The sequence below is a fragment of the Penicillium mononematosum genome (genome assembly GCF_028829835.1).
Source record: "Penicillium mononematosum strain IBT 11891 chromosome Unknown utg000001l:1.0-4488741.0:1.0-4491989.0, whole genome shotgun sequence".
Taxonomy (NCBI): Eukaryota; Fungi; Ascomycota; class Eurotiomycetes; order Eurotiales; family Aspergillaceae; genus Penicillium; species Penicillium mononematosum.
The window spans coordinates 4409991-4427555 of record NW_026643271.1 but is presented as its reverse complement, the minus strand read 5'-3'; the positions used below and the strand labels follow the sequence as shown (position 1 = coordinate 4427555).

Genomic DNA, 17565 nt, shown 5'->3' with positions numbered 1-17565 from the left:
CCGTCTCTCACACGGCAGCCGGGGGGTTCGATTCCCCTATCGGAGTTACTTTTTGCTTTTTGTCTGTCTCTATTCCCTTTCCAGTATTTTGACTGATTCCCCAGAGAATGATGAGAATTGCTTACCTCTAGTAGGTACGCTCTAGTTTCTTACGTTGCAGCCTCAGGTCATACATCATCGCCCTGGGAGGTATACCTACCTAGGTAAAGGTATCCTCCGATCTTGGCTTCACCGCCTTCAATGTCGCGATAGGAGACCATCGAGACTCTCGTACATTCCGAAAGATCCTTGGATGTGACGCGATGCCTATTTGCATCGAGTGCTCCTATCCGGTCTCTCACCTGTACAGCGCCTACAGTCGTGCCGATGACAGGTCCCAAGGCAAGGGTGTGCGACTAACGCAATGCCCGCGGTGCCAGCGTTTTGCCGACAAATATGTCGAATATGACTTTGTTGTGCTCTTCATTGACTTGGTGCTAATCAAGCCCCAGGTATATACGCATTGTACATATTCCAGAGGGACGCCACCTGGCTGACTTATCGCGAAAACAGGTATACCGACATCTCCTCTTCAATCGGCTCGGGCGAGACGACAACCAGTTCGATGTGGGTACGCTATGTTAAACAACTGTGAGCCAATTACTGATAAAGTCACCTTTTTAGCGATCCATAATCCGCCTTGGGGTTCTTTTGCTTCTCTTCGACGTCTACCTGACCTGGGCACGCATAGAGAAGGACCCATCCCTCGCAACAACCTTCCTCTCACGCGCCCCTATCATTATCCAATACCTCTTCTTCCTCAGTTTGAATGCAGCCGCAACTCTCGCGCACCACCTCACCGTGCGCCTTTTGGCCTCAATCTTGGTCCCAAAGTCGCGCAGATATAGCGGACCAGACAGCAGCAGCAATGCCAACACCAATGCCAACACCAATCCTAGCTTAAGGTCTACTGGAGATGCCACCCTCTTCCCCTCCGGCCCTCCAACGCCAACGACGCAACCCTCGCCATCCGGAGTGCCGATAAACCCACACACCCAGAACCCCGCCAACCATTCCGCAAGCCTACTCTGCCCAACCCCAACCCCTAGCTCATACAGCGAGGTCGCCTCCCCAACCGACCTCTCCCCACCACCGCAAGGCACGTCAATGGGACCACCACCTCGACCTGCGCCACCCCTGCGCCGGGCATCAACAGCCCCGCTGCAGAATATCCAGCCCCTACCCCCTCCAACAGCCGCAAGCCCAGCAGCGATCAGCACCGCCCTGCTAGTCAGCAGCTGTGCAAAGCTCTTCCCCATCCTGCTGGTAATCTGGGGCGCGGACGGGAGCGGCAGCCTCTCCGACATCCCAGCGCACAGTCACGCAGCAGCACAGATCCGGGCCCCGACGCAGCCGGCTACAATGTTGAGCGCGGTGCACCAGAGCCTGTTCGCCACAGCCACGCAAACCTCTTCCCTCCTCTCTGCCAAAGGGGCTATATCGGCTCCGCCGCCGGATTCGGCTCGTTCTTCTTCGTTCCTGGAATCGTGGCTCGCTGCCACGGCTGCTTCGCTTCGAGCTTCCACGCCGACTAGTTATCTGACGGGTCTTTTTGACTTGCTTGCTTCGTTGCTTTCTCTTGGTGTTGTTGATACGCACCTGGTGCTTCTGAGTAATATTGAGGCCTTGTATATCTTACTTGGCTGTGGGTATCTGCGTGCTGTTGCGGTTGCTGTTGCGGGCCAAATCGCCCGGTGGGCAGTGCAGAGGGTGATTCTCGGTGCTGTGGGAGTTGGTTAGGAGTGATTCGGATAAGAACTTGTACTTGAACAAAAATTAATTCCACCTAGCTTTACCAACGTCCATCAAGGCCATATCACAAGGCCTGTGTACTCTACGGAGCGGAAATCCATTGGTCGATATTGCCGGTACATGTCCACGGCATAGTCGTAGGCAATAATTCGACTAGATGTAGTAGAATGGCCTAAAAGGGTATGAATATGTACTTTCCATGACAAAACAAACCGAGCAGCAACTACTAAACAAAAACTGAATAGAACCAAAAACATAAAATAAAACGCTGCCCCGAAAAGGCCATCTAGGGAAGAGCCATACAAAATCATGAAGCAGCTATAAACCCATACAGGCACGTAATACGGACCAATTCCACAAGTAGCCCGCTACCGAGTCTAAGCACAGAGACGGAAAAAGCAGTCTTTATTCCCGTCTGAACCACAAGCGTCGTGAGATGAGGTAAACTTGACTTCATCTTGTATTATCCCACGACAGGGTAAGACGAGACAGTAAATCACGACAGGATCCCGAAATGTCAGTTGGCAGAATTGATGCAAAACACAAGAAACCAGAAAGAGGATTGCCTTTATTGCGGTACGCGATCAGGTCTGATGTCTGAGCGCTTTGGTGCGATAAGAGGGTGCCACTGTGAGAGGAAGACGATTGCTATGTTGAGTATGTTAGTATATTTCATGTAGTACACATATCATGGGGATAGGTGGATAGGGACAACAAGGTAACAAGAAACATACCCCACATCAAGTAACAGGAAACGAAGGTAAGGATGAGCGTGCTGCGGAAGAGACTGAGGACAGCAGAGTTAGTATTCTCAAGTGCTTGCAACTTTAAAAGGAATGGCCGCTGGGCTCGACACCCAGCATACATATAGCGAAGCATGGACTCACGTTTGGTTATCGCCCTTGGGGCTTAGGAACCACGCTGCTGTCGAAAGGGCGACGATAATGACCAGGCCAATGACCAGGCTCCAGCTATTAAAGTTCATGTTAGCGACGGCATTTTTGTAAACTTGTCGACAGAGTATCGGGAGATAAAGGCGTGGCTGCATAAATTAAACAACGCGAACCCGTAACCAGGTAATCATTGAGCCATGGCTATAGATAGGTATACATTGTTTATCCCAGTCCAGGAGAAGGGGAAACTTACCCGTTTGCCATTTCTTCGGTATTTTGTTATTCTCTTGGTTCGTCGGAGTACAGCACAGCCCAGGGTGGAGATCACTCGGTGTCTTACACCAATGTTGGTGTGGGCGGAGAGTGGGCGATCTAGGGCGGAGAGTTCAGAGGAGGCAGCCTGTGCTTGGTGGGTGGTAGCTGTTCACTGGACGAGTGCTATCGAATGCCCGGATCCTTTGATGGCGCAGGACAAGTAATCGATTGTCCGGTGCAGCGTGGCACAATTAGGGTCGGGTTGATGATGTCTCCGGTACGTATTCGAGTAATCAGTTATCTGGGGGTAATTCTCGGGAAATATGCGACTGTCTGGTGTGTTGCGATCTGAAAAAGGCGAGCTGGCGAGTTGGAGTATCTTGGTGTCGGAGCTCCTGGAGCTAGCATGCCTGAGGCAGAATTGGCGGGCGGTGGATCCATATGACATCGATACAATCAACATTTGAATGAAGATGGCATCTGTCTACAATACAGCTTTTATGGATATTCTTTATAGTCCAAAAATCCAGACTCAATGATCTGTCGGGCTCAGCAGAAGCAAACCGGCTTAGATACAAAACACAAGGCCATGGCTCGGAGTAACAGACAAAATACGAAGCCAGGCAGAAGGATAACAAAGGAAACATGGCATTTCAAAACAACGCTTAAGCGCCCTCACGAATTTTGCGGTAGCTAGCCTGAGAAAAGACGTGGTTAGATGTGATGGACATGTAGAACGAGCATCACCGAGAACTTACTTCCTGCTCGACCTGCAGTGCATCAACAGTTGGAGCAAGCTCGCTGAGAATCTCGTATGACTTCTTGTGGAACTCGAGTTGAGCGGCGATCAGATCGGCCAGGTTGCGCAGGGGCTCGGGGGTATCAAGGACCTGTCGTAAGCGATGTTAGTACCACGGAACGAATTTCGGAGCGCGAAAAACAAAACAAAAGAAAAGAAAAGAAAAGAAAAGAAAAATAACGGGAGCATACGTTTTTCATCACGCTCACAGCCTCCTCAGTCTGGCCAACAAACTCATCTTCGGCCTGCTCGATCTCCGCGCGGGCATCCTCGCTCAGGTTATCTAGGTCGCCGTGGGCGCCGGCCTTTTTGCTAGCCTTGATGGAGTCAAGCATCAAGCGGGCGTTCTCAACATTCTTACGCGCCTTAGCAGCGAACATCAAGTTGGTGTTGAGGGTGGTATTCCAGCCGGCCAGGAAGCGGGACTGGATCTGAGCATCCTGGGCCAGACGAGCCTCGCCAACCTGCTCCTCGGCCAGAGCATACTTCTCCAACGCAGTGGCAAGCGGGTCCTCGCCCTCGGTGCTCTGCGCGAGTGTCTGGGAGCCGGCCAGGGAGGCACGGGCGATCGCGTGGTTGAAGGTCTTAGGTTGGGGCTTCGCGGAAGGCGGGGCTGTCAGGGCAGCTTGTGCCTCGGCGGGAGAGCCTGCCTGGGACAAAAGCTGGACCTTCTCGTTGATGGTCCGTCCTAGATCATTGAAGGATTCGCGGATGTTGGGAGGGTAGTCGTAGGCCTCGTTGGAGTATTGGGAGCTGTTCGCGAGAGGGGGCGCCGGTTAGCACCTGTAAGAGAGCCACCCATAGCGCATAAAGCAACGGGGATTACTCACGTTACCTGCAACAGCTTCTGGTGGACAAGCTTCAGCGCATCGACGCGCTTCTCGAGCTCGATGTATTCATCGGGGAGCTGGGTCTTGTCCTCGGCCTGGCCCAGCTGCTCCTTGATCATTTGCTGCGTACGCTGCGCAAAAGGCGTGAAGCTCGCACTGTCCGTCAGAAAACCACAAGGCAAGAAGATGTTAGTAAAGTGACCGGTCACAAGCCGAGGGGGTAGAATAGGGTCCGCGGGATAGGGGGGGCTATGACGGTGTACTCACCTGAAGTTCTTTCCGAATGCCTGCATTCGATCCATGATTGGTATATTTTAGTAATTTTCTAAGTTAGAAGAAAAATGAGGAGAGAATAGCGAGAAATGGATGGGAGTGATGATGGGATATCACCACATGTGCTATGCGGGCGGGAGCCTCGACCTTGCACCGCCTCACTTGCGCCACGTATCAACTTGTTTGTATCAGATTCGATCTTCCTTTTCTACTAGTACACTTATACTTGACGGCCACCAGATGTTATGTGAAGCTCATTCATCTTAGGAGCAGCCTCCTGTGATTATAAATCGTCAAGTCTCCAATGCTGGCCCTAGGAATAATCTGCAAATTGACTAAAAAGATACATAGAAAACATCGGGACATCCCCATCCAGAACCTGGAGTCACTGGAAACAAATTAAGATCATAGCATCGTAAGTCTCTGCTTCAAAAAGCAGGAAAGGACCTCGGTAGTATGGAAACCAGGTCAGGTCAGAGTGGCCATCATCGCACGCATGATGCGAGAGTTGGGTTCTAGGGAAGGTCAGAATCATCGAAAGCATAGAGTAATTTGCGGCGTCATACCTGAACGCTCCTCCTCCGGATCTCAGTAACTTCCTCCTGATTACCTCTATCGTCAATGATATCTGTTTCGCGTTGCCGAGTGATCTCAATCCCACCCTGCCTCTCCAGACGAAGAAGTCTGGTCTCCTCTTCTAGACTGCGGATGTAATCGCTCATGTCGTGGTCGCTCTCCCGTGGACGAACGAGAACCATCGAACCCGTCCGAACAGGATCCGACTCTCGCTCCTCGATGTACTGCACGGGAGACAATAGATGAGGTCCACGGTCATTGACTGATACAGCCCGTCGCCGAGAGACTCCGTGTACTCGCGGCCTCTCGACAAACTCCTCGTATTGGTCCACATGATGGCGCGATCGTGATCTGTGTCGGGAAGGTGACGATTCTACGATGAATGCCTGGCTCGTGTGGGGAGAAGCCTCGACACGCAAGTGTTCTGTCGTCACCCGCTCGCGTGGCCGTTCCCTCAGGGGAGGAGACGAGGACAAGCCGATGTATTCGGCTGTTCGCTAATTAGTATCACGCTTCCTCACGGGGAATTGGGAATGCGGGCGCGAGTGCAAACTCACTTTCCACGGGCGAAGGCCGCCTGAACTCGCGGCTCAAGGTAAGTACTTCGTCGATCTGTGCCTTCGATAATGCCTTTTGAATGACGATAACATCCTCCTACTTAAGGTCAGCAACAGACAACAGTACTATTTGAAGACAGAACAACCTCTTCCTTGAACGGATACCCTAGATCCATGATGGCGTGAATATGAGCAAGGTGACGAGGGACACGGGTCTTCCCTTTGCGCGGGTAAGGCTTCTCTTCATGATGTCTGCGAACAGTACTGCTAGAGCGGCGGCGACGGTCCACCATATCTCGATCACGAACGTCTCTGAACTCTTCATCACCATAGTAGTCGGGCTCGGCAATCCTAATATCCTCATAGACTTCTCGCTCACGATAACGGCCCGGAGAGAGATGGCGACGAGGCGGAGCAACGACAGGTACACGGGGAGCGCGGGGTCGGTCTCGGGCATCGAAGTGTTCCATCTTGCGCCGCGGTATGCGGTCGAAGGTGTCCAAGGACGACTGCCGCCTAATAAGTTGGGGACGACGGAATGAGGGACTGTCATCACGGCGCCGACGCCGGTCATGCGCCACAAGAGACATGGCAGGGGATGGGTGGTCTAGATGGTCATCCTCATAGAGTCTCCCGGGTGCGCGCGCAGGGGGTCCATATCGGTCTTCCTCACGGAGACGTGCTTCAAAGCGCTCTTCGGCATGGCGGGGTCGTTCGGCCACGGGGGGGACCCCGTGAGTATCGATCGTATCGATCGCGAGAGTCCAGGGTCCCTGTCGACGAGCGATAGTCATCATATCGAGACATCTGGAAGTATCACCGGATTTCACAACAAAAAGGGGAGAATGAACCGTGGATGACGCGAGCGGCTGACTTCCGTACCGAGGGTGGGGTTTCCGAGGAACCACAAGGCGAGAGAGACTGATAGACTGATAGGAAGAGAGAGAGACTGGGAGGCAGAAATGAGCAAGGAACAGAAAACAGAAATCAAGAATCAGCCTTGGGGGGTAAAAAGAGACAAAAAATAAAAAATAAATGAGAGAGGTAAAACTTCAGGCAGAAGTCGATCAGTGATGACATTGGGTCGGACGTATTTCGAATGTGGGGGAGATGGACTCGAAGACCTACCTGCGCCACACCTGTCTACATTACTGTATGATCTGTATGTCATGCCTAATGTACTATGTACATGTATGTACTAGTCGGCGAGGTACTGGTGCATTGTATACTTCAGCCAATCCTAAACCTCTAAATTCGCAATGTCCTCTTCCAAGATCCCCAAAGCCCAATGCGCTCGATCTGACTTGACTGTCACAAATCGACGATCTTCAACCTCTTTCGACACAGCCTCATACTGTGGCGCATTACATTAGCGTGGATGTTGTAGGCCAAGGGTATCCAATAGATCCAATAGGTATGCTTACCTCAAGCTCTTGTTCCCTTTCTCGTACTCGGTCAGTCTCAAATGACCGTTGATAGGGTGGCCCACGACCTTGCTTTGCAGCGACTAGCCATGCTTTCTCACAACCACCTGCAATAGCATCCGCGCTCTTCCACCCAGTCAGGCGAGAGATGTCGCGAAGTTTTGATATCGTCCATGTTCGCTGCTTGGGATCATTATATTGCACGGCGGCAAAGAATAGTGGCACCGACATGTCAATTAGCGAAGAACCCAAATTCGGACTCAAGCTTCCGGCTTCGAGGTTAAAACGTTGTGGGTAGTAGACACCCCCAGGATCTTCCCAATAATCTGGGCAAATCCAGCTGTTGTTGGAGCACAGACCCCGGCTGCCATCATAATGGCCGGCGGCATAGAGGGATGAATCCGATTCAGCAGAAGGCGCATAGCATAATAGAACCCCCAGATCACGGCAATGGTATGTGTACGGTATTGAAGAGCAGGACCGAACGGTGTCGAGATTGGGGGCGCGACATCCGCTGGCAAAGGCTGGAAATCGCGACCCAACGCTTGGGAGAATGTGTCCATGGCGACCAGGATCTCTTCCCATTCTTGTTCGGCTTCCTTGTAACTCATGTCGTGGGCCGGGTCATCCTCGTCTGGTGACAAACGAGGCTCACGCGGTCTATCTTGGAATCCCGAGGGAAGGCGTGCAGGCGGTTGAGGGGGTACCATTCCGTACATGGGGGGACTGTCGGCAGAGGTCGGCCCAGGGCTTGAAGAAGGAGACACTCCAGTAGAGTCTGGCACGGATGGGGCCCTGGAGTCCCCTTTACGCTGCATATTAGACGTGCCGGATGGAGGGCCAGGCGGGCCCCCCGGACCGAAGCCACCAGATGGTCCAGGTCCTTGACCCGGAGGGCTGCCAGCGAACCGACCCATGAATTTGAACATCTCAGGGCCGGGCCTCCAGTCCACCCCGCCTGACTTTAGGGTTCTCAATTTTCGCTTACGATCACGGAAGCCAAAATCTGTGACCCGAGCGAGCAGTAGCCATAGATGATCTGCGGAGCCGTAGATGGCATCTAAACGGCCAATGCCTGCTCGAGGCGGACATTGACCCCATTGAGAATAGGGCATTCTGGTTTTACCAATAAGCAAAATCATTTTGTCTGTTAGTAGCCGTGGGTGTAGACTTACAATAGTTTGTTCCCGCCGATAAAACTCTGGAGTGCATCTTGCTTTGCGTACCACCAGTATAGATCACATTGAATCCGGAAAACTTCAATGTCCTTGCGGGTGAAATGCTTTGCGGATGGCAACGTACCCTCCTCATTGATACATCCAAAATGGTCGTAGTTGACTGCTCGTCCAATAATGGCGCCTAGGAGATCTTCATCGACGCTCTCCTCTTTCTCAGAGAAGGGATCGTCCTCAGAGACATCGCCAGGCATCCCCCACCACGAGTCCGACCAGCCCGACTGGCGTCGCTTTTCGTGAGCTCTACGTCTATGGGCCCGTAGGTCTCTGGTGGTCTTGGAAAAGTCGATTTCTCGGATCAGATGGGTGGACCCACCAAGGTGGTTATTCCATTTCGAGTGGTCGGCAGATATCACCTCGTAGTAGCCCAGTAAAAGAGTGGCAGCCAAGGTACCGACCTGCTTACGCCGGAGGGGAAGGCCAACGGCGGAACCAACTCGTTTTAGGGCGTAGTGATAGTGCTTCAAAGATACTGTTGTGGGAACTTGCTGTAAATATGCAATGTGTAAGCTACTGACAGCCAGTATTGCCTGGAGGAGGGCTGGGTGCTCCAAAGCTTTGAGGGCAAGCGTATAGACCCATAGCCCCTGCTGTGCCGGTGGGACAGTCGCCCCCAGAACAATCGAAGAGTCAGTAGGGTGTCGTTCAAATATAGATATGGATGGACCAGTCGAGTGAATGAAGTGAGCAAAGATGCGGGCAGTCTTTGGGTTGTTCAGAGGAGAAGAGCCAAGTGTAGGACGATATGAGGCGAGCACGTTGGGCTCGTTCAGGTAAGTCGTGAAGGAGCGGAGTTGTCGTTCATCGCCGTTAGCAGAGGCCATGATGAGACTCAACTGGTTGAAGCCTTCGGCCTGCGATTGATCCACCGTTTCATCGTCCGAGTCTACGTCGTAATAATCCTCGCTTTCATCCTCCATGTATATCACTTGTGGTTGATGCGGTATCTGATGGGGTATAAACTGGTCATGAGACAGCAATTGCTGCGGTAATTGCCCTGGCGGTGGCTGATAATGATATATCGTCGGCAGCGGCTGGGTCATCTAAGAGATTATAGTCAGCATACCAGCCGTTAAAAGAAAAGAGATAATGGCAATGCATACCTGAGGAAGCGGGTTGATCTCGCTCTCCCTGTTTCCCGGCAATGGATTGAGCGCTGGTACCGGGGAGACATCGGAGGCGTGTTCTTCTGCTGTCTGACCAACCGGGCTGGCGATCCCGGGTACATCTTGTAAGTTTGCATGAGGCCTATGCGGAGCGCTCGTCTGGCCAAACTGGACAGATTGCTGTGCTTGTGGGAAGTCAGTCCCAACCAGCGTGCCCTCCGTTTGAGCTATCGGGTGAATGTGCCACATGTGGCTTGGTGGCTGCATTTGAGCTGCTGGATAATAGAAGGGAGGTACATTAATCGGCTGGATTTGACTCGAGGAAGAGGTTCGGGACGGGGATGAATGATATCCCATCGCCGCTGGGTCGACGGGTCGCGGAGCTAGCATTGGATGCTGAGCAGCGGCTGCCGCTTGTTGGGGAGGGAGTTGAGAGCCGTAGTCGTTGTGCATCGGCAGACTCATATGTCCTTGCTCTATTTGTGGATCCTGGCCGTGGCCACTATTGAAAGACCCGAAGATGCCTATGGGGTTCTTGAACACGACTCGCTGGGCATATCCCTCACAGATCCGCTTGGATTTCACGCAATTGGTGCATATTGGTTTCTCTTCGCCGCACTTGATCCGGCGCTTGCGACAAGCTATGAGGCTTCGTCAACGAGGGAACTCTCTATCCCCAATGTTCTGTAACATACTCAAACAGCCGGTTTTGGTTCGTTTCTTCGGGAGTCTGCGGGAACCTGACCGTGCGGTTGAGGCTTCCGCAGAACCGCCAACAGTAATATCCGCTGGCATGTCCAGCTGGTCTTTCAGGTCGTCAGCCATAACCTTGGGAGGACTCAAGATTGCAGAGTGGACATGTGCGAGGACATTGTGGGGGTAAAAGGCACGATGATCAGATAAATAAGAAATAGAGCTAAGAGGGAAAAGCTGCCGAGGATCGCAGATCACCCGTGATACATCGTGGTTCGTCAAGGATATGATCACCTACATATCTGCAGTATTCTTTCTTAAGGCACAGTCAGACTGCTACAGTATTATTGACATTCATACCTACCTAGGTAGGTAATTACAAGGGCTTATGAAACGTCTAGGGTGTCCGTACAACGTTCTTGTGCTCCAAAACAACGTCATATAGGCATTTAGGCGAGGTTTACCCCGGTCTGGCGCCTGAGGCACCAATGTGTATGTAATCTGATAGTAAAATTACCGATAACGAAATTTTGAGAGGGTTTTTTTTTCCCTGAGGTGCCGTTTCCTCTACTTCGAAGGCATTGGACATTTACAACCAATCCTTTAGAATTAATCATGTTCGCTGTTCCAGGATGGTCCGTTGAGAGTTCTGCTCTAAAGCCACAGACTCAGGCCGCGCAACCCAAGAACGAGTCTCAGCCGGAGAAGGATGCCTCCAACGCTAATGCGAAGAACAATAAGCGCAAGCGTGCCAACGATCGCGTCACCGCAGGCAATGTGGATGAGATGTACCGGAGGCACATCGAGGGTACGGCCAAGGGTGGAAAGCGTGGCGCAGATGCTTTCGTGAAGCCAGAGAAGAAGCAGAATACGGAAAAGAAGGATAAGCAGACACTTGAGACAGCCACCACCCAGGGGCCTACAAGCGAAACTGCTGCCGCCGATCCAGACGCAGGTCAAGCCGAAGATAAAGCACCCAAGAAGAAGAAGCAAAGGAAGAACAAGAAGAACAAGGAGAACAAGGACAACGTCCCAGAGGACAAGACTGAGGCAGGTGGTGCTACCACTACTCCGGCTAAAGAAGTTCCTGCTCCTGCTCCTGCTCCCGCTGCACCTGCACTCCCACCAACATCGAACCTGACTCCGCTCCAGCAAGCAATGCGACAGAAGCTGGTCTCCTCTCGGTTCCGCCACCTGAACGAAACCCTCTACACCACCCCCTCCGCGAAAGCACTCGAGATGTTCAGTACAAACCCGGAGCTCTTTGACGAGTACCATGCCGGATTCGCGCGACAGGTGAAGGAGTCCTGGCCCTCCAACCCGGTCGATGACTACATCAAGACCATCCGCACCCGCGGTGCCATCCCGCTTCCCAGGCGAGGGAAGCCCCTTAACCCTGCTAAGGGTTACCCGCTCCCCGTCGTCCCACCGGACTATGCACATTCGCCGATCTGGGCTGTGGCGATGCACAGCTCGCGCGCGCCTTGACACCCTCCGCCAAGAAGCTGAACATCAAGCTCAACAGCTACGATCTGGCAGCGCCCGATCCGCTGATCACCAAAGCCGATATCTCGAATCTTCCCTTGGAAGATGGAGCGGCGGATGTCGCTATTTTCTGTCTGAGCCTGATGGGAACCAATTGGGTTTCGTTCGTCGAGGAGGCATGGCGTATTTTGCGGGGTGACGGCAAGGGCGAGTGCTGGGTCAGTGAGGTCAAAAGTCGATTTGGCAAGGTCCAACGCAAGAAGTCTCAGATCGGCGCGCAGAAGCCCGGCAGCAAGGCAGACAAGAAGAAGTCCAAGAAGAAGGGCGGTGAAGATTCCGACGTCGACGAGACTGATATCTTTGCTGAGGATGTGCGGCCGTCTGACAATAACGACGAGACTGATATCTCGGCGTTTGTGGAGGTGTTCCGGTCTCGTGGGTTCATGCTTCGCCAGGAATCCGTGGATAAGTCCAATAAGATGTTTGTGAGAATGGTGTTTGTTAAGCAGGGTGGTGCGCCTACCAAGGGGAAACACGCTTCGGCTCTCAGCGCGCCTGCGCCTGGTAGCAAGAAGCGCTTTGTTGACCGCAAGCCTGAATCAGAGTCTGGCATGTCACCTGAGCAGGAGGCACAGGTGCTGAAGCCATGTGTTTATAAGATCCGTTAGATGTTGCGAAGGATGGGTTCATATGTTATTATACATAGCCAAAATATCCCATGCATGACCACCACATTCACGGACAATCTACTGCATGAAATACGATGTAGTTAGGCCAGCATATGAGCGTTGGACGGCATCGTCATTATTTTTCTATTGCTCCCGACATAGGTACTAGCCTCCAAATCGAGTCCAAGGAGCCACTTCAAGAGATATCTTCGACACTAATCGCCCTCATTGGTTGCCACCCAGCTGTGTGACGGCGTGGCCCATCTCCTCATCGTTGTAGATACGGAAACCCTTCTCCTTGGTGACACTAGCCAGCTGGACATTCTTAGAATCAAGTTTCTCCTCCATGACCTGCTTCAGCGTCTTGAGGACCAACGTCTCGGCCTCTGCTAGAGTCAAAGACCGATGGTATTCATTCTGCAGCTCCGCCTGCGCGCCTTCGCTTCCCGAGCCAATGGCCTTGGCGTCATACCGGTAAAATGTGCCGGACGGTTCAGCGTGGTATCTAGCAAGCAGTTAGTAAATAAATTAGAAAAAGGCAACTGCATATCTTACAGTTGGGGCCCGTCCTCATCATAACCAGCGATTAACAGCGCAACACCAAACGGTCTGCTCATGACACTCTCCTCGTCATCACCGCTCTCACCGAATCGCAGAGCTAAATCGCAAATTGCCTGCGTGGTACTCTCGACCCGCAGAGGCTCGGCATAGTGGAAGGCGTGGTTCTGGCACTCGACGCGGGCATGTTCGACCAGGTTGCGGGCATCGGCCTGCAGACCAGACATGGCACAGCCAATGTGCTGATCAATTTCGACGATCTTCTCGACGGACGACGCTTCGAGCAGCGTAGATGTGACACGCTTCTCGACACCGAGGATCACACCCTCGGAGGTTGCTACCTAGATGAGTGTTAGGAACGACGGTCCCATAATCGCATTATCCTTGGTGTTGCGCTCCGACAACAGTACAAAGATCGCTCGTTGTGTTTGGAGGGCATTCTAGGAATCTTGGAGCAAAGAGGAACTGAGTGGTATGACATACTCCGATCGCGGTGGAGCCCAATTTGATAGCTTCAAGAGAGTATTCGACCTGGAACAAACGACCTTCGGGGAGAAGGTGCTGCGGAGGGAACATTGTCAGGCTGCGGGTCTGTCTAATCACAGGGATTAATCTCGAATAACGTACTTGATTCCACGGTCTGTCCAGAGCTGTTAGTTGATTCCGCGGTGAGGGGGAGATCCTGACGAAGCTTACCATACTCTGATCGTGCAATGAACATATTGGAGTATCTGATGGGACGGGAGAGACTTGTCTAAAAAAGAAGCAATAAAGCAATATAGAATCACGATGGAGGAGAGAATCAGTTGGAACGGAAGAGGAGCAGAGGTGGATGTCTGAGTGAAGCTCGGGAAGGGAAGCTCTCGACGTACGCAAGAGGTGAGGTGCCTGTTACTGCCTTGGTGCCTGAGGCGACATCTACCCAAACCAAAAGTGGAGTTGTTTTGGATACTTGCATCTTCTCATATACATTGGTTCTGCTATTTTTGTTACTGATTCTTCGATTTCGCGCCCTTCGATCTCCTATGCTGCATGATCTACTCGTCGCCCTCGCGGGACTATGTCTGCCAATGACCGCGCCGCGTATATGAGCGCTCCACGACCCCGCGCCGTCTCCAATCGCGTCGATTCCGAAACCCGTGGACCGTCGCCGCTACAAGTCGAGAACAAGGATCCTTTGCGCCACAGCACCTCGAGTCAGAAACACAGAGCTTCCCGCGATCAGAAGAGCATGTCCGAGAAGCGCCAAGAACGAATGGTGGTCACATCACGGGAAAAGGCAGTGCGAAGGAACCCTGCGAACCCTGCAGCTAGCAGAGGCGATTGGGATAGGACTCGGCCTCGGAAGCCCGTTCAACTCGATGACGCAAACCCCAGTTCTCGGAATGGGGATAATGGCGCGGTAGATTGTGAGTAGTCCCTACGTCGCAATACAATGGATTTTGCTAACCACGATCTTTCATTTACAGCTCCGTGGAATCCCCAAGCGTCATTGATACCACACTCGACAGCTCCCCTCGCATGTCGTGTATCAGTTCCCCCTCTAGCTTCGACGGCCCCGCAAGCCCTTCACCCTCGGCCACTCCGAGAGCTCTCACCCGATGCCCAGGAAGCAGCGATCCTGGAGGACTTGTTGTTCGTCTTCATGGGATTTGAAGGTCAATACATTCACTACGCTAGCTCATACGATCCATCGATCGAGAAAGACCGGCTTACGGGCCCAGTCTTCAAGATAGCCCCGGGCCTAGATCCGACACTCCGTGACCTCATCCAGTCAATGCTGAAAATGGCGACACACTACAGTGCTATGGAGGCATTTGTGGAAATACAAAGCCGCGCTGAGTGTGGCGCCGTCAGTCACTCGCTGTGTGCATCTATTCGAAGACTCCTCAAAGACTACCTGATCCTTATCGCCCAGCTGGAAGGCCAGCTGCTGAACAATCCTACATTTACCTTGCACCTCCTTCATCTCCACACAATGCCCACCAGTCAATGTCTAGCCCAACTATATTCGATGGGCCAGGAACTGCTGCTCAAAAATGGTCTTCTAGATGAAGACCTTGAGGAGTCGATTGACGACTTCGATGAAGATGTTGACAATATACTTGAACAGCTCAAAGAAGGCGGAGACTTAGTACCAGGGTCTATGGCCCGCAAGAAAATGTGCAAAGGAGGCAATATTCTTGGACTCCTAACGGGACGTCTGGCCTCATTCTCAGGTGATCCAATCACCAAAACCCTGCTTCAGACGTTACTGCGTGATGCCAGTAGGCCTTACATGGCCATGCTGAACGAATGGCTGCACCACGGCGGTATCAAAGATCCCCACGCCGAGTTCCTAGTCAAGGAACAAAAATGGATCAAACGCGAGAAACTCGAGGAGGACTACACGGACGAGTATTGGGAGAAACGCTATACGATTCGAGAGCACGAGGTTCCGCCTCAGCTGAAGAGCGTGCAGGATAAAGTTTTACTCGCTGGAAAGTATCTCAACGTGGTGCGTGAATGCGGTGGTGTCGACGTCAGCAAAGAGGTCAAAGATGTCCCGAACACGCTCGACGATCCACGCTTCTTGGACAACGTAAATTCCGCCTACACCTACGCCAATGCTTCCTTGTTGAATCTTCTCGTCACGAAAAACTCCCTTACTACCCGGTTCCGCTCCCTGAAACATTACTTCTTCCTGGATCGCTCCGATTTCTTTTCGTACTTTCTTGAACTTGGTGCTTCCGAGCTACGAAAACCGGCACGCGCTGTCAACGAGGGCAAGCTCCAGTCTCTATTGGATATTGTCCTTCGACAGCCCGGCAGTGTTGCAGCACTGGACCCGTTCAAGGAAGACGTCAAGGTGCGAATGAACAAGATCGGCCTCACGAAATGGTTGATGCAAGTTGTGAATGTTTCAGGAGTCAACCAAGAGGGCGCAGAAGCGGAGAAGCAACAAGTGTCCGCCGTCCATTCCACCGACGAGGACAAAGATATTCTTGGATTCGATGCGCTTGAGCTGGACTATTCAGTTCCATTCCCTCTGTCATTGGTCATTAGCCGCAAGACTGTTCTGCGGTATCAACTTATTTTCCGTCATCTTCTGTCGCTGCGCCATCTCGAGACGTTGCTGGTCACGTCCTGGGCAGACCAGAACAAAACCACCAGCTGGCGTCATAAGTCCTCCGATCGACGGCTTGAAATATGGAAACGACGGGCGTGGAACCTGCGCGCGAAGATGTTGGTGTTTGTTCAGCAGCTTTTGTACTTTTGTACGGCCGAGGTCATTGAGCCGAATTGGGTGGGTCTGATGGACCGTGTCAACAGCGTTGACGCCGATGCGTCGGAGGTGGAGGAAAATGATATGAAGCAGGTCAACCGGACGGTTGATGAACTGATGCAGGATCATGTGGATTTCTTGGATACGTGTTTGAAGGAATGCATGCTCACACAGGCTAAACTGTTGAAGGTACGTTCCTCCACACTCGCGGTAGCATTCATACTAATAACTATATAGATTCATTCGAAACTGGTGACTTGCTGCACCATGTTTGCTTCCTGGACTGCGGCATCACTTTCACGCGCCTTGGCCTCAGCCGATCCCGACCTGGCTGGAGGCAAAGTCCCGGGCGCTGATGCCAGAGGATATGATCCAACGCGAATTGGAAAACTCGAGGACACATTGAAACGATACGAGGATCATTTCTCGCGCCATCTTCGCATTTTGATGGACAGGTGAGCAACGCCCTTAGACATTCACATTACTTGTTCTAACTGCACTATACAGCTTGAACTACTTCGCTGCCACGGAGAGTGTGGTCCTTCTGAAGCTTGCACACTCCTTGACCTCTATCAGCCGAGAGGAGAGTAAAGAGGATTGAAAGCTTGCAATCCTTGCTCTGTGTATTTTATACCTTGATATCATTATCAACATAATCAACCCACAACAGAGACGCGGTTGGGTGCTCTGGCTATGGGCACAAGAAGGAAAGCGCTTCAGGCCAATGATGTCTGCTGGCTGCCACCTTGAAGCCGGTGATACGGACCCATATGCCACAGATTGTCGAACACCGCAGCGATGAGCGATTCACCGAAACCATCCGAAGTGGAATTGGGTCCAAACGGGCTATATCGCACCTACCTACAATATGTAGGTATCAAGCCACGTCTGTGGGGCCGTGGAAATCAGATCACTGTACCTAGATCCATGAACCAAGTCATGCCAGACACGGGGATTAATGATAATACGAGTAGCATAGCGAAAGGAATCTCAGATTTACAATGTGAAGTGTCCCTTGCCTAACAAATTCCGGAAGAGATCCGGAGCACGCGAATTCCTCGGGATCGCGTCAGCAAGCGGCTTCTCACGTCAGCCGGATTTGGCCTGCAATAACGACCACCTGGGCATTTCTGTATAATTGCAAGAATCCCTCTGGT

General features: G+C 52.3%; 8 protein-coding genes across 8 annotated transcripts; 3 read left to right on the top strand and 5 right to left on the bottom strand.

Moving 5' to 3' along the window:
- Positions 1-302: 302 nt before the first annotated feature.
- Positions 303-1779, top strand: N7519_001690 (sterol homeostasis protein ARV1; the record flags this gene model as incomplete). The annotated part of the gene is made up of 3 exons (XM_057288468.1): positions 303-491; positions 553-606; positions 664-1779. 3 exons carry the CDS (start codon positions 303-305, stop codon positions 1777-1779), a joined length of 1359 nt encoding a protein of 452 aa, XP_057154551.1.
- A 580-nt stretch (positions 1780-2359) lies between these two features.
- Positions 2360-2948, bottom strand: N7519_001689 (uncharacterized protein; the record flags this gene model as incomplete). The annotated part of the gene is made up of 4 exons (XM_057288467.1): positions 2360-2439; positions 2526-2578; positions 2679-2762; positions 2938-2948. 4 exons carry the CDS (start codon positions 2946-2948, stop codon positions 2360-2362), a joined length of 228 nt encoding a protein of 75 aa, XP_057154550.1.
- Positions 2949-3604: 656 nt separating this feature from the next.
- N7519_001688 (BAR domain-containing protein) lies at positions 3605-4870 on the bottom strand (the record flags this gene model as incomplete). The annotated part of the gene is made up of 5 exons (XM_057288466.1): positions 3605-3637; positions 3698-3829; positions 3930-4491; positions 4569-4724; positions 4836-4870. The coding sequence occupies 5 exons, from the start codon at positions 4868-4870 to the stop codon at positions 3605-3607; spliced, it is 918 nt and encodes a 305-aa protein (XP_057154549.1).
- Positions 4871-5326: 456 nt separating this feature from the next.
- N7519_001687 (uncharacterized protein) lies at positions 5327-6771 on the bottom strand (the record flags this gene model as incomplete). The annotated part of the gene is made up of 4 exons (XM_057288465.1): positions 5327-5356; positions 5408-5907; positions 5975-6071; positions 6121-6771. The coding sequence occupies 4 exons, from the start codon at positions 6769-6771 to the stop codon at positions 5327-5329; spliced, it is 1278 nt and encodes a 425-aa protein (XP_057154548.1).
- Positions 6772-7658: 887 nt separating this feature from the next.
- N7519_001686 (uncharacterized protein) lies at positions 7659-10564 on the bottom strand (the record flags this gene model as incomplete). The annotated part of the gene is made up of 4 exons (XM_057288464.1): positions 7659-8514; positions 8574-9676; positions 9737-10380; positions 10435-10564. 4 exons carry the CDS (start codon positions 10562-10564, stop codon positions 7659-7661), a joined length of 2733 nt encoding a protein of 910 aa, XP_057154547.1.
- Positions 10565-11047: 483 nt separating this feature from the next.
- Positions 11048-12585, top strand: N7519_001685 (25S rRNA (adenine645-N1)-methyltransferase; the record flags this gene model as incomplete). The annotated part of the gene is made up of 2 exons (XM_057288463.1): positions 11048-11789; positions 11837-12585. 2 exons carry the CDS (start codon positions 11048-11050, stop codon positions 12583-12585), a joined length of 1491 nt encoding a protein of 496 aa, XP_057154546.1.
- Positions 12586-12810: 225 nt separating this feature from the next.
- Positions 12811-13864, bottom strand: pup2 (proteasome core particle subunit alpha 5; the record flags this gene model as incomplete). The annotated part of the gene is made up of 5 exons (XM_057288462.1): positions 12811-13090; positions 13141-13484; positions 13627-13704; positions 13771-13783; positions 13845-13864. 5 exons carry the CDS (start codon positions 13862-13864, stop codon positions 12811-12813), a joined length of 735 nt encoding a protein of 244 aa, XP_057154545.1.
- Positions 13865-14203: 339 nt separating this feature from the next.
- On the top strand, positions 14204-17009 carry N7519_001683 (gamma-tubulin-complex subunit SPC97; the record flags this gene model as incomplete). The annotated part of the gene is made up of 4 exons (XM_057288461.1): positions 14204-14552; positions 14613-16597; positions 16646-16863; positions 16916-17009. The coding sequence occupies 4 exons, from the start codon at positions 14204-14206 to the stop codon at positions 17007-17009; spliced, it is 2646 nt and encodes an 881-aa protein (XP_057154544.1).
- Between the last annotated feature and the right edge of the window lie 556 nt (positions 17010-17565).